At 44.5% G+C, this 14,629-nt stretch overlaps 1 protein-coding gene across 6 annotated transcripts in view; it reads left to right on the plus strand.

Moving 5' to 3' along the window:
• Positions 1–14,629, plus strand: part of flna (filamin A, alpha (actin binding protein 280)) — a 54,506-nt gene that overhangs the window by 31,370 nt on the left and 8,507 nt on the right. The window contains exons 11-37 of one of the 6 annotated variants that reach the window (XM_012877558.3): positions 249–375; positions 454–587; positions 683–879; positions 961–1,074; positions 1,336–1,479; positions 1,572–1,695; positions 4,066–4,226; positions 4,305–4,395; positions 4,763–4,932; positions 5,117–5,234; positions 5,400–5,512; positions 5,627–5,776; positions 5,866–6,184; positions 6,668–6,841; positions 6,919–7,081; positions 7,174–7,334; positions 7,488–7,655; positions 7,741–7,864; positions 8,421–8,577; positions 9,549–9,738; positions 10,712–10,735; positions 12,008–12,255; positions 12,626–12,697; positions 13,305–13,404; positions 13,502–13,642; positions 13,739–13,867; positions 14,208–14,384. In XM_012877558.3, coding sequence (XP_012733012.2) covers positions 249–375; positions 454–587; positions 683–879; positions 961–1,074; positions 1,336–1,479; positions 1,572–1,695; positions 4,066–4,226; positions 4,305–4,395; positions 4,763–4,932; positions 5,117–5,234; positions 5,400–5,512; positions 5,627–5,776; positions 5,866–6,184; positions 6,668–6,841; positions 6,919–7,081; positions 7,174–7,334; positions 7,488–7,655; positions 7,741–7,864; positions 8,421–8,577; positions 9,549–9,738; positions 10,712–10,735; positions 12,008–12,255; positions 12,626–12,697; positions 13,305–13,404; positions 13,502–13,642; positions 13,739–13,867; positions 14,208–14,384 — 3,990 coding nt within the window. The remainder of the gene's footprint in view (positions 1–248; positions 376–453; positions 588–682; positions 880–960; positions 1,075–1,335; positions 1,480–1,571; positions 1,696–4,065; positions 4,227–4,304; positions 4,396–4,762; positions 4,933–5,116; positions 5,235–5,399; positions 5,513–5,626; positions 5,777–5,865; positions 6,185–6,667; positions 6,842–6,918; positions 7,082–7,173; positions 7,335–7,487; positions 7,656–7,740; positions 7,865–8,420; positions 8,578–9,548; positions 9,739–10,711; positions 10,736–12,007; positions 12,256–12,625; positions 12,698–13,304; positions 13,405–13,501; positions 13,643–13,738; positions 13,868–14,207; positions 14,385–14,629) is intronic. The other 5 variants (XM_012877559.3, XM_012877561.3, XM_012877562.3 and 2 more) reach the window with 5 other exon arrangements.

The following is a 14,629-nucleotide window of genomic DNA, read 5'->3' on the forward strand; positions in this document are numbered from 1 at the left end:
TTCAAATAAACATTTTCTTCCAGAAAGCTGAGCACTCCAGGCAGACATTTTCTAATTTCCCTTTGGGTTCTGTTACCATGAACTTAAGGGACATTTGGGGGGGGGGGCTTGAGCTGAGCCAACATTTCACTGAAGGGGTTTAGGTTTGTGGTGTCTACCATCCTCTGGCTATAAATCCTCTTAAATAAATAAGCCATCTATAATATTGTGTGAGGAAACCTGTCCTAAGCCCAGTCCTGCACCTACAGAGGGAATAGAGGAGCCATGTAAAAGGAAGGACCTCGGAGACGGTGTGTACGGCTTTGACTACTACCCTACCACTCCTGGAACCTACACCATCACCATCACCTGGGGAGGACAGCCGATTCCCCGCAGGTGAGCACCCTGAGACATTACTTTGCTAACGCTGCTGGTTGAGTTTCACAATGATTGATCCCCGCTTCTTGTATTTAGTCCCATTGAGGTTAAGGTTGGTTCTGAGGCCGGCCAGCAGAAGGTGAGGGCCTGGGGCCCCGGGCTGGAGGGAGGTGTTGTTGGCAAATACGCTGACTTTGTGGTGGAGGCTGTTGGAGACGTTGGTACACTGGGTGAGTACGGTGGAGATGAAGGAGCCGCTAAAGTCAGCCTCGCCTTCCCCCTGTCTACAACGCGCCTCTAAGAGCGCTGTGCTCTGCTTGCCCAGGCTTCTCTGTGGAAGGTCCGTCTCAGGCCAAGATCGAATGCGACGACAAGGGTGACGGGTCATGTGACGTGCGCTACTTGCCCACCGAGTCCGGCGAGTATGCCGTCCACGTGCTGTGCAACAACGAGGACATCCAGCATTCGCCCTTCATGGCTGAGATCGTCAACCCACCAGGGAAGGACTTCTACCCTGACAAAGTAAGGCCACACCCAGGACATGGGCTAGACAACAGATCTGCTTCTCTGGGCGTGCTCATGCTCGATGGTTGTCTGCTGCAGGTTAAGGCGTATGGTCCTGGCCTTCAGACCAGCGGGCTGATGGTTGGGAAGCCCACAGAGTTCACGGTTGACGCCAAACAAGGAGGAAAGGCTCCTCTGAAGATTGTTGCTCAGGTATTTTCTTTTCTCATAGTTGCTCAAAATGCAAACTGCAAAGATTTCTCTATTTGGGCTCTATATCTGTGCGCTGCGTCTTTTACACGTGTCCTCCTGTAAATTCTTCTACGATAAGAAATAAACATCTTGTGACGCCTTTTCCACCAGATTCAGCTGTTACGCTCGTTTACTTAAACCCTGACAATAACTTAGCTGCAGCGTCGTGTCCTAAAATGTATATTTTACACAAACACTTGAGAGCTGTTGGTTTCTGCATAGGATGGAGAGGGCAACCCTGTGGATGTCCAGGTTAAAGACAACGGCAACGGGACATACACCTGTACTTATACCCCACGGAAACCCGTGAAGCACACAGTCATGGTGTCCTGGGGGGGAGTCAACATCCCTGAGAGTCCATTCAGGGTGAGTAAATACACACGTCTGGGTTTTAGCAGGGCTTCGTTGTTGCGTCACCGACGTGTCCTAAGCTTGTGTGTTTGTGTCATTCACCACAGATGAATATCGGAGCTGGCTGTCACCCCAACAAAGTGAAGGTCTCTGGGCCTGGCGTAACAAAGACCGGCCTCAAGGCCTTTGAACCCACATACTTCACTGTTGACTGCGCAGAGGCTGGTGAAGGTAACGACTCTGAAAACAAAGTATATAGTTTACCGCCACTACAACTCATGCTTTTAAACAGATGGTTGTGGGTTCAATTCCAGCTTCCCTCTGTCATATTTTTATGTACCCCTGTGGTATGGTACTTAACCCCAAGTTGGCAACATTTTAAGTGGTCAGTATTACTAGAAAAACACCATTTGAAGTCTGTCCTGTTACCAGGATATTAATTCAATTCAATTCAATTTTATTTATATAGCGCCAAATCATGAAACATATCATCTCAAGGCACTTTACAAAATCAAGTTCAATCATATTATACAGATTGGGTCAGATTATACAGATTGGTCAAAAATGTCCTATATAAGGAAACCAGTTGATTGCTTCAAAGTCCCGACAAGCAGCATTCACTCCTGGGGAACCGTAGAGCCACAGGGAGAGTCGTCTGCATTGTACATGGCTTTGCTGCAATCCCTCATACTGAGCAAGCATGAAGCGACAGTGGGAAGAAAAACCACCCATTAACGGGAAGGAAAACCTCCGGCAGAACCGGGCTCAGTATGAACGGTCATCTGCCTCGACTGACTGGGGTTACAGAAGACAGAACAGAGACACAACAAGAGAGACAAAAAAGCACAGAAGCACACATTGATCTAGTAATCTGTTCTACATTAGATGGTAATAGCGGGTGATCTGTCTTCCCTGGATGATGTCACAGTTAACAGAACGCCAGACCAGGTGTACCTACTATGAAGAAAAAGAGAGGGAGCAAAAGTTAAAAGCTGAAATGATGACAGTCATTTCAATGTAATACAATGCAAAACTGGAGAACAGTAGACTGAAGAACAGTAGAAATCAGTAGAGTGAGAAAATTAGACCCTGATGTCCTCCAGCAGCCTAGGCCTATCACAGCACAACTATAGAGATAGCTCAGGGTATGAGCCACTCTAACTATAAGCTTTGTCAAAAAGGAAAGTTTTAACATTAGTCTTAAAAATAGATAGGGTGTCTGCCTCATGGACCAAAACTGGGAGTTGGTTCCACAGGAGAGGAGCCTGATAGCTAAAGGATCTGCCTCCCATTCTACTTTTAGAGACTCTAGGAACCACCAGCAGACCTGCGGTCTGAGAGCGAAGTGCTCTGTTAGGAACATACGGGGTAATCAGAGCTCTGATATATGATGGAGCTTGATTATTAAGGGCTTTATACGTTAGAAGAAGAATTTTAAATTCTATTCTTGATTTAACAGGAAGCCAATGAAGGGAAGCTAAAGTTGGAGAAATATGATCCCTCTTGTTGATTTTCATCAGAACTCTTGCTGCAGCATTTTGGATCAGCTGAAGGCTTTGAACTGCATTTTGTGGACTTCCTGATAGTAAAGAATTACAATAGTCCAGCCTTGAAGTAACAAATGCATGGACTAGTTTTTCAGCATCACTCCTGGACAGAATGTTTCTAATTTTGGCAATATTCCGGAGGTGAAAAAAGGAAACTCTGGAAACCTGTTTAATATGGGATTTAAATGACATGTCTTGGTCGAAAACAACACCAAGATTTTTAACTTTATTACCAGAGGCCAAGTTAATGACATCCAGATTAAGTGATTGATTAAGAACTTTATTTTTTGAAGACTCTGGCCCAAAGATTACAACTTCTGTCTTGTCAGAATTTAAATGCAGGAAATTTAAAGTCATCCAGCTTTTAATTCTGATGTGATAATTCTGATGTGATATTCTAAACAGTCCAACAGAACCACCTTGTTGAAGTTAAGACCAATTGGAAGAAATTAATTGGCTGTCTCTCCTACTGTGCCTCAGCCTTACGCTTTAGTGGATTTGGAAGACTGATGCCATAAGATAAAACACTCCTGCGATGCTTTCCTACAGCGTTTAACACTGTAACACCTGAGGACTTAACCCAACAGTGGGGTCTTTTAACTGTGGAAGGAAGTCTGAGTACCTGGAGAGAACCTGCTCATTGACAGGGAGAACATGCAGAGAGCCCAGGGAGGGCTTTATACCCAGGAAGCTCTGGCTGCAAGGCAAGAGTGCTGCCACTCTGGTGCCAGTATAACACATTATTTAGAACAGGAGCAAGTTAAAAGCAGGATGCATACATCAATGGGAGGAGTAGACTTGATGGTTCCACAAACCCCTCTTCATTTTCATCATGTTTAGACCCACCTCAAATGCCTTTTCCAAACCACCAGCATACATGGTGGCATATAATACATGGTGGCAGCATCTTATGAACCTCTCACATGTGGGATTGGTCAGTGTTTGTGATCAGGCGATGAGTCGGCCTCTGATCTGAATAAAGAGTGTGCGACAAAGTAAAAGACCTGGCCTGTGTGCTTTTTAAAGTGTGCTTAATGTTGTGTTTTGCCCTCAGGTGACATCAGCATAGGAATAAAGTGTGCTCCTGGCGTGGTGGGACCCGCGGAGGCCGATATAGACTTTGACATCATCAGGAATGACAACGACACGTTCACTGTTAAATACACTCCTCCTGGAGCAGGCAGCTACACCATCATGGTGCTGTTTGCTGAGCATGTGAGTTTAAATCGTGCATAATGAGCGGGGATAAAAGGGAGCTCTATCTGGACTATAATTCATCTGTTTCCTGTTTAGGAGATTCCAACCACACCCATTAGAGTAAAGGTGGATCCTTCTCATGATGCCAGCAAAGTCAAGGCTGAGGGACCAGGACTCAGTCGCAGTGGTATGACCGCTGTACAAAACACGGACCATTTATCAGCCCAATTAGATTCATGTTTTTGGTCATCATCCATGTTTTTAAGTGTACATCCTTTTTTATATATATATAGTATTTCACACATGAGAAATGCTACTGTTGGGTTTTTATTTTGTGTACCTTTTTTTGCCCTTATTAATCACAGTGGTGCAGTTGGTAGCATTGTTGATCCATTTACAAACGCGGCAATTAAATTCCTTTTTTAAAATAAAACATGACATTAATGAACTATAATGGATATGGCTGTTGATCAGAACCAGCTCACATGCATTCAGATTAATCTGCCAAGATCCTCAAGGGATCGATAAAACTATCTGTTCTTACTTTCCTTCAGGAGTTGAATTGAACAAGCCTACCCACTTCACCGTGAACACCAAAGGAGCCGGAAAGGCCAACCTGGACTGCAGCTTCAGTGGACCGACCAAAGGAGAGGCTGTCAAAGACTTTGAAATCATAAACAACCACGACAACACGCACACTGTCAAATATACACCTGTGATGCAGGTGAGATGGTGGCAGCTCTCTTGCCTTTTTGATTTTCACACACAGCAATTCCCTACCTGTAGTTTTTCAACCCCAAAAGCTGCAACTGCTGCACAGATGCAAGTCTGCAAGCTGGCTTCAGCTGGCTGTGGCTGCATTTTTAGGGTAAAGTAAAATTCGTTCTTTGCTCTCTGCTCTCTGTCAGGGTCCTCTGGGAGTTGCTGTGACTTACGGTGGAGATCAGATTCCCAAGAGCCCCTTCAACGTTTCTGCAGTTCCTACACTGGACCTGAGCAAGGTCAACGTGACCGGACTAGGAGACAGTATGTACACCCCTCACTCCGTCTGATGTCTGTTTTCCATATCATGCATTCATTTTGTTTGCTCTGGATGTTACTTTTTAAACATACACCCCCTTCAGCCTTTTATTAGCCCCTTTTTTTTTTTTTTTTTTTACTGACTCAGCAATGCATTTTGTGTCACTGTAGAGATGACAGTTGGCAAGGACCAGGAAGTGACTGTCAAGTCGAAGGGGGCTGGTGGTCAGGGCAAAGTTGCTGCCAAGGTTACTGGACCTTCAGGAAAACCTGTGACTTGCAAGGTCAGTTTAACTTGCTTTTTTTTTTAACCTTTTAGTCCAGACGTAGCTCTAAAAGCCTCAGTGCCAGATCTCTGAAAGACAAAAGTAAAAGTAAATAAATGAATTTTGTTCCAGGTTGAGCCGGGGCTGAGCCCAGAGACCAGTCAGGTGAAGTTCATCCCCCGTGAGGCAGGGCCGTATCAGGTGGAACTGACCTACGACGGGGTGCCGATCCCTGGATCCCCCTACACTCCCACAGCTTATCCTTCTGCAGACCCATCCAAGGTTGGCGGCAGTCAACGGCTCCCTCTCGGACCCCCATGGTTCCTTTAAGGCATTGGTCGCTTAACCCAGGCTCCTCTCCCCCTCTTCAGGTGCGCTGCTCTGGCCCCGGCTTGGAGCGTGCCAAGGTCGGAGAGACTGGGGAGTTTGTGGTGGACTGCACCAACGCCGGTCCAGCTGAGCTCACCATTGAGATCATCTCAGACAGCGGCACTGAGGCAGAGGTTCACATCCAGGACAACGGAGACGGCACCTACACCATCACCTACATCCCCCTCTACCCTGGCTCCTACACACTCACCATACGCTACGGGGGCCAGGATGTGCCAAACTTCCCTGCCCGCCTTAACGTGGAGCCGGCGGTGGATGCCAGTGGAGTGCATGTGTTTGGACCAGGAGTGGAAGGCAAAGGTAACATGTGGTGATGGCTGGATATGCATGGGCAGATGACAGATGGAGGGTCCAATCCCTGAGGGATGAAACGGAGGAACTTTGCTTTGATATGTTCAGTAATATGGTTTCTCCCTCCCTCTGTGGGAGGCTCACTGTGCCGTAGACGTGTTGTGGACGGTACCTTTTCCTTTTTAAACAGCTTCTTAGAAGAGCTCAGTGACCCAGAAAACGACAAAGGGAGTCTACTTCATATCTGAAGGTGGTCAGTCTTAGTTGTTGGCCTTTAGTTTACTGATCGAAAAAAAGTTTGGACTTCTGTTTGTTTGGCCGGTTACCCGTTGGAGCCAATCGAGCTGAAAACCGTTCAGCTGGGTTAACCCGATCATTTCTCCTGCATCTTTAGGGAAGTCTGTTAATGTCAGGATGAAAACCTGATAATCCTGGTGATCTGAATCTGTCGTACCATAAATGACCCACATCTGCACTCTCTTTGTTTTTAAGGAGTTTTCTGTGAGGCGACAACGGACTTCACGGTGGATGCTCGGGCTCTCACGCAGACCGGAGGCGACCACATCAAAACCCTGATCAGCAACCCGTCTGGCAGCCGCACAGACGCCCTGATCACAGACCTCGGAGATGGAACGTATACCGTGGAGTACACGCCCTACGAGGAGGGTGAGTTTGAGCGTTCAGGTGTGAACAGCACCAGCGCGTCTTCTGTGTGCTTAGGACTATAACTGTGTGCGCTTCAGGCCCTCACAGTGTGGAGGTGTGCTACGACGGCTCTCAGGTGCCCAACAGCCCGTTCCGCGTCGCCGTCACCGAAGGCTGCGATCCTGCTCGCGTTCGTGTGCATGGACCTGGACTGAAAAGTGGCATCACCAACAAGCCAAACAAGTTCATGGTGGAAACCCGGTAGGCAGCTCTGAAGAGTGGAAACCGGAACGCCCACTAAAGGGTGTCCTGCTTGTTTTTTTTTTTTTTCTAATGTCGTCCTCCCTGTGCAGAGGAGCCGGAACTGGTGGCCTTGGTCTGGCGATGGAAGGTCCATCAGAGGCCAAAATGTCCTGCCTGGATAATAAGGATGGCAGCTGCAGCGTGGAGTACATTCCTTATGAGCCTGGCACGTACAACCTGAACGTCACCTATGGAGGGCAGCCAATCAAAGGTGACTTGTATGAATGCATGCATGCTAACTAAAGCGCTTTCTGGTGGCTCTTTACTTTTCATCATCTTGGGATTGTTTATGTAGGTATGATGAGAATGAAAAGCAATTACTGCATTTACTATATTACAAAACTATTGCATTCTGTGTGAGCAGGAAGCCCGTTCTCCGTGCCGGTCAGTGACACCGTGGACAGCACCAAGGTGAAGTGTCAGGGTCCTGGTCTGGGCAACAGCGTCAGAGCCAACATCCCTCAGGCGTTCACAGTGGATGCCTCCAAAGCTGGGGTGGCGCCTCTGCAGGTCCGCGTGCAAGGACCCAAAGGTGATGTGTATTTTGGCTCTTTGAGGACTCGCCATTGTTACATTTTGCAACGTAAAGACTTAGTCTTGGTTCTTTGTGCCTGCAGGTGTTGTGGAGCCTGTTGAGGTGGTGGATAACGGTGACCAGACTCACACTGTCAACTACGTTCCCACCAGAGAAGGACCCTATTCTATTAATGTCTTGTATGCAGATGAGGAGATCCCACGCAGGTAAAGATGCCTGACAAACTCACACCAACTATACTGTAGAGTTCTGTTGTTTTGTCATTTACTGCATATAGAAATGGCATTATTTGAAAAGTATTGTAAACTTGAATCAATTAAACCTTAGTCTTGAAACAAACGTCATGTAATGCTGCCGTACCTTCCGAAGGTATAGATATTTAACCAAAAATGACACATGTTTTAAAATGTATTCCATGTGTTCTCATGATCAATTTTGACAAGCTTTTTCCAACGGGATAACATTGATTATACAAGGAATTAGTTTTTTTGTGAAATTAGTTCTTTTTGTTGCCATTCTGTCTCAATCTGCATAGTTTTTGAACATACTTTGCCATGTGTCTGTTCCATCTTTGGAAGAGTATGTTTTTTAAATGGTATCTAATATATAATACAAAATAATAAATAGTGCTGCTGTGCATCTTGGAATTATGCCTTTGAAAAATCTTTCTCAAACTGTCTCAACTTTCCCTTCTGAAGGGTTGGTATTCAGCTGTAATGCTGCGTTTCTGTTCAAACTGTGCATCCTGTCTGCTTCCATCAGCCCCTACAAGGTGAAGGTCCTGCCTACCCACGATGCCAGCAAGGTGCGTGCCAGTGGGCCCGGCCTGAACACCACGGGTGTGCCTGCGTCCCTGCCCGTTGAGTTCACCATCGATGCCAAAGATGCAGGCGAGGGACTGCTGGCAGTGCAGATCACTGTGAGTGCTCACATTATTCCCTAACGGTGCACCGGTCAATCATTTTTGCCTGATCTCTGGTTTTTATATAGCTCCGACCTGCTGATACGGATTTTTGAAGAGTTCATTTCTCTTTTGAGAACTGTAATGAGCAGCACTTAAAAATGAATCCTGTGCATGAAGTCGAAATTCAATAAGATGGACGATACTTGTGGCCCAACAAGCAGGACCCGGACTCTCCATTGTTTACCCTTTTTTTACAAGATGTTGAAGAGAATGCAAACTGTAATGTGAACATGATTTGCAGTATTTTCTGGTTGTTTCCCAACAAATGTACACTTTGCAAGTATTGCAAAAGGGATTTGTGCATCAGTATAGGGTTGAGAAAGTGTCATAAATCTACGAAGTCCTACAATTCTCAAGGGTATTCAGTGTTTAGTTAATGACAATCAGAGCACTAAATCTAATTATTTTATTTAGTTTATATTGAAATCAATATTGCGTTACAACTAGACTTTTTGTATGAAATCATATTGTGATTATCGAAACTGTTCAATATACTATTGTGCTTATATCTTTCTCCATATTGTTCAGCTCAACATGACCACTCATCACCCACCTGTCATGAGCTAGTTATTAAGAACTAACATTTGAAGCTGAGTCAGTGTCACCCCATTTGCATTTCAAACTGGCTTTGGCATCTTTTGGTGTGATCAGAACATCAAGTTAACTTGGAGTCTTCTTCCCTTGGTAACAACTTCCACACTGAAGAGCTGTGGCTAGAGCAACCTTTATACACTTGGCTTCGCTGATTGGGGGGAATTCTGATCTGTCTCTAGTTTTCCAGCTGTCAGTTGATTTTAGAAACTGAGGGATTGTTATGAGCTGATCTTTGGTGCATCTCTTTTTATAAAGCCAGACAAAAACCATGAAAAGTGATCATTTGGTAACATTTTTGAAAGTTTTAAAAGTCCTCCTCCTTTTGTCTGCAGGACCCAGAGGGGAAGCCTAAAAAGGCGAACATCCGTGACAACCACGATGGCACCTACCTGGTGTCGTATGTGCCAGACATGACGGGCAGATACACCATCCTGATCAAATACGGAGGGGATGAGATTCCTTATTCACCGTACCGGATCAGAGCTCTGCCCACCGGAGATGCCAGCAAGTGCACCGTCACAGGTTGGACAGCTCGCTTCTTTATGCTCGGGCCTTCACACATTTGGGTTTTTTGAAACCAGAGTCAAAGTTGTTCTTTTGCCTTTTTTACTTTCTATATACTGAAGGTCAAATTATCAATTTGTTTCATATATATTACACATTTACAGATTTTACTCAACTTGGCAAGACCTTTTTTGAAGTCAGTCATGGGTTTCTAACCGTTTCCAAGCAGACTGACTTCTTTTTATACAGGCATCCGTCGTGGCTTTCTTTTTCAGCAAACGCATTCAGAAACTAGAAACCCTTAAACTCTTAACATTGATGTTTTTTATTAATTGAAAAGGTCTTTTTGGACTTTTTAGATCCTGTTTTTATAAACTTGATTTTGAAAAATGGTGGATCTGGCATCAAGCCTTTGTAAGGTGACAGAAGATCCTGCCATGTAAAAAAACAAACATGCACATCCATAAGACACAAGCAAGTCAGGGATATTGGGTAGGTCTTATAAAACATGTTCAAAAAAATCAGTCAACCAAATCATGACTGTCCCTCAAATATTCCTAAATCTGATAATGTGACAGCCTGGGCTGCCCAGTGCTCCCTATTTGGTGGAGCGTTTGGATTGGCGGTTCATCTATTAACGGATTAGTGAACGTGTTGATGTGCTTGTGTTGGCGGGATCTCCTCGGTTTTCTTCAGCTGCATTGCACTGAGCTCTCCTTTTTTAATGTGTTCATCAGTTTTTATTTGCTGATCAGGACTTATTTTTCTGTGCATTGGTATGTTCCTTACACTGTGCTCCTCAGTTACACCCCACCCCTCCCAAACACACACATGCACTCCACCATCCCCTCCACCACCACCCTTCTTCAGCCAACTGTCTGGAGCACAGTTAATGCCACCCAGCACCCCCACATCCCTATCTGACTGTCTTTTTTTTTGTCACTTTTTTTTTTTTTCTTGCTCCCCTGCTTCTCACCGTTCCTTTTATCAGTCTCAATCGGCGGTCACGGTTTAGGTAAGCCATCTGAAAGATTCGTAACAGGAGAACTGCTCTGTTTTTTTCCTTCCCTCTTGGCATGGAGAATTAGTGGTACCAGAATCTAACAGAATATGCCATCCTGTGCTCTGTTTTTTTTTTCTTCTCCTTCTTCCAACTCCTTTTTTCTCTTTCGTAACACCTGTTGACTCTCATGTTTTTGTTGGACAGACTAAAGGACTAACAGCGTCAGTAGGATGGCATGGTGGAATGGCTCTTTGTCTAATCTGGTTATAGTTATAGATTAAATTGAAACTTTTTAATAACAGTTGACTAGTTGGTTGCAAGTTACATGAGACTGTAATAACATGACTAGATCTGATCCAACTTTAACCTGGTCTCATGGTTGTGGAATGTGCATGCAATGTGATTTTTAAAGGCAAACTTGGGAAGCTGTATGGAGGACTGAACCTGCCAAAAATGCAAATTTAAAAAATGTGTTGAGTATATTAATATAATGTTTGAGGATGTATTACATAATGTATTCACCTATTGTTTTCCTATGTATTCTTTTAAATATTGTATATTTATGTAATGCATTTCACTGATTACATTTTTTCCCACTATTTATTTGTCCAAGCATATTTGTTTAATTTTTACAACTATGACAGAACTGGGTTGTCTTTAGCTAGCTGTTAGCTTGACATCTAAGAATATTAAACAAACTGATGTAGGTTTTTAACATAGATCTGTTCTTTTTTTAAAATCTGCTGAATTCAATGCATATTTATTGGTGACCAGAGAACAGAAACAGTCACCATTTATTGAAAGTAGCTCCTTGCATTCCATCATTATCATTCAAATATTACTTTGTGGTTCACGCAGACCTACCAACCCCCCCCCCCCCCCCCAAGATCTCGTTAAAGTGATAATCAGTCAATAAGTGAGATCCTGTTACACATTCTGAAAAACGACCTTCTACATTTGTAAACTGTATGGCTATGGAACTAAGTATGCTTACGAAAATTGATAAGGAACATTCCTAAACAGAGTGATAATGAAGCACATTATCTCAACACTACAAAATGTGAAATCAGTGGGTCTAGAGAGATAAAGCAAAATGCAAACATGACGATAAACTAACTTTAACCTTTTTTTTTTATTTGATACGCTAACAGACTTTCATAAATCAAATCCCTTTTAAGTACAAAAAAATAGCTCGATCTTTATTTTTGGCGTGTTCAGTCCTTCATACTTTTCTGTAAGTTGAACTGTAATGACAAACTGCATTATGTGTTTTGCTTCCCTAAGGTGCCGGTGTTGGTCCAACTATTCAGATCGGTGAACAGACAGTCATTACAGTTGATGCCAAGGCTGCTGGGAAAGGCAAGGTGACGTGCAGCGTGCGCACGCCCGAAGGGGCGGAGCTAGACGTGGACGTGGTTGAAAACGAGGATGGCACGTTTGACATCTTCTACACTGCGCCCCAGCCTGGAGAGTACGTAATATGCGTCCGTTTCGGAGGGGAGCACATTCCCAACAGTCCGTTCCAAGTCACGGTGAGTCAACAGATGGAACAATAGAAAGGAACCAGAACTAAACCAAAGGATTTTACACATGTTAAAACTTTAAAGAGACAATTGTTGAGAAAGCTAAAAAGGAAACTGATTGAGAATGCTTTAGCTTTTGATCTAAATAAATTTCTTCCAAATAGATTTGCACAGATTTTCCCATAAGTATTAGTACTGTAGGTTTTTCAGCAACACCGAACAATGACCCTCCTGTCTTTTCTTACAAAGTCAAGATTTAGAGATTCTTCTGACAGTTGTCTGAGTGTTCCCTCATTATAACTGTTTCACCCTTCTTCAATCCTTCATCTCGATCCCCAACACCACCACCCCTTCCCTCCACCACCTCCGACCCTCCCAGGCTCTGGAAGGACCATCAGACCAGATCATGCAGCAGAGACAAATGCCCCAATACTACGCTCAACAGCCCTGGGTACCTAACAAACATCAAGCTCTCTCATTGGTCTTTTCCTCCATTTGTGTTCAGCCTTGGGTCTTTTTGGCTCTTTTTGACCCAGTTCCCATGCTTCCATATCATTGCTGTCATCCCACGTTGCTTCACTTCATCAGGCTCCATCCATGTCTTCCGTCTCACTTTGCAGGTGTCTCATTACTGCAGAAGCCTTTTTCTATCGTTTCAATTCCTTCATGCGAAAAGCCGAACTCCTCCAACACATGAACAGTGCACACGAGCTTTACAATATCAAATCCCCATTGTGGAACAGATTTCTCTAGTATAGTCAAAAGATGCTTCTTACTGAATAATTGTGCAGCTCTGTTGTTTACTGCTTCATGTGCAAATCGCTTGAGAAACCAAAGCGATGTTTCACTCATCTGGTCTCTGACCCACCGTCTTCGTTCTCGCAGTTTGTCTGGGTGGGATCGTCTTGACCGTCATCCTCATCGTCATTTCATTCCATGTTGTCTCATCCTGTGTCGGTGTGGCGAAGCTTTACCTCTGCTGTCTTGCCTTGTGCTGATGGTGTGTAACGTGCCGTGGCTCCATCTTCATTTTTTTTTCTTCCTGTTCTGTCTCCCAGGCAACAGACAGACCAGTTGGGATGAATGGCCTGGACGTGGCAGGACTTAGACCCTTTGACCTGGTCATCCCATTCACCATTCAGAAGGGAGAGATAACGGGTAATGATGAAGTTGAAACCCCGCCATTGCTTATGATTTCTTAAGGAGCAGTTGCAACACGTCGCCCTGTTTTTTTTGTTTTTGTTTTTCTTTAAAGGCGAGGTCCGCATGCCGTCAGGAAAGGTGGCCAAGCCAGACATCACGGACAACAAGGACGGCACCGTAACTGTAAAGTACGCCCCCACAGAGGCCGGTCTGCATGAGATGGATATTAAATACGACGGCATCCACATTCCTGGTACATCAGAGTCCTGACATATCTGCGGCCCCCGCAGTACGTTATACCTGCGTAAATGACTGCATACTCTATAATTTCTCTGTTCTCCACCTACAGGAAGCCCCCTACAGTTCTTTGTGGACTACATGAACAGTGGGAATGCCAGTGCCTATGGCCCGGGTCTTATCCATGGAACCGTTAACAAGCCTGCTGTCTTCACTGTTGACACTAAAGATGCTGGAGAAGGTACGCAGAAATCTCAAGCTCTCTATTTTAAGATGCACTGATGCAATGAGCAGCTTCTTATTTCTTCCATACATATGGAAATAAATATAGACATACATGTACATGCTTTTTTTTTTCCTATCTAAAGTTTAGATATGCATATGTAACTGTCTGCACGCAGAGAGCATGTGGAACTAAAGTCCTTGCTGTAAGGACAAATTTGCCCAATAAACCAGATTAGGATTATGTGGTGTTTAAGGGAATATAATTTAAAAAAAAAACCTAAAGAAGCAAGGAGAATGGAGTGAGAGCTGCATTTTCCAGAAACAGAATGACAACTCTGTTTATTGCTGTCTCAAAGCAGGCGGTCTTTCTCTGGCCATTGAGGGTCCATCCAAAGCAGACATCAGCTGTGTGGACAACCAGGACGGGACCTGCACAGTGTCCTACCTGCCTGTCCTGCCAGGAGACTACAGCATCCTGGTCAAATACAATGACAAGCACATCCCAGGAAGTCCTTTCACTGCCAAAATCACTGGTAAGGCAGCTGGCGTCATTTTTTTTTTTTTTCATGTCTAACCAGCTGGGGGCAGCAGGTTAACTATGGCAGGCAAGATAAGCAGCTAGTCCTGTCTAGCGTTCCAAGATCAGACGGCCACTGCCGACTCCCTGGAGTTTTGTTGTCTCTGGCCGGAGCATCACTCAGTGAAATTTGTCCATTTCTGTTAAGAATTTTAAAGACATGAAAATTGACATATTTATAAACACAAAAAGTGATTTACT

Source organism: Fundulus heteroclitus, chromosome 1 (genome assembly GCF_011125445.2).
Source record: "Fundulus heteroclitus isolate FHET01 chromosome 1, MU-UCD_Fhet_4.1, whole genome shotgun sequence".
NCBI classification, from domain to species: domain Eukaryota; kingdom Metazoa; phylum Chordata; class Actinopteri; order Cyprinodontiformes; family Fundulidae; genus Fundulus; species Fundulus heteroclitus.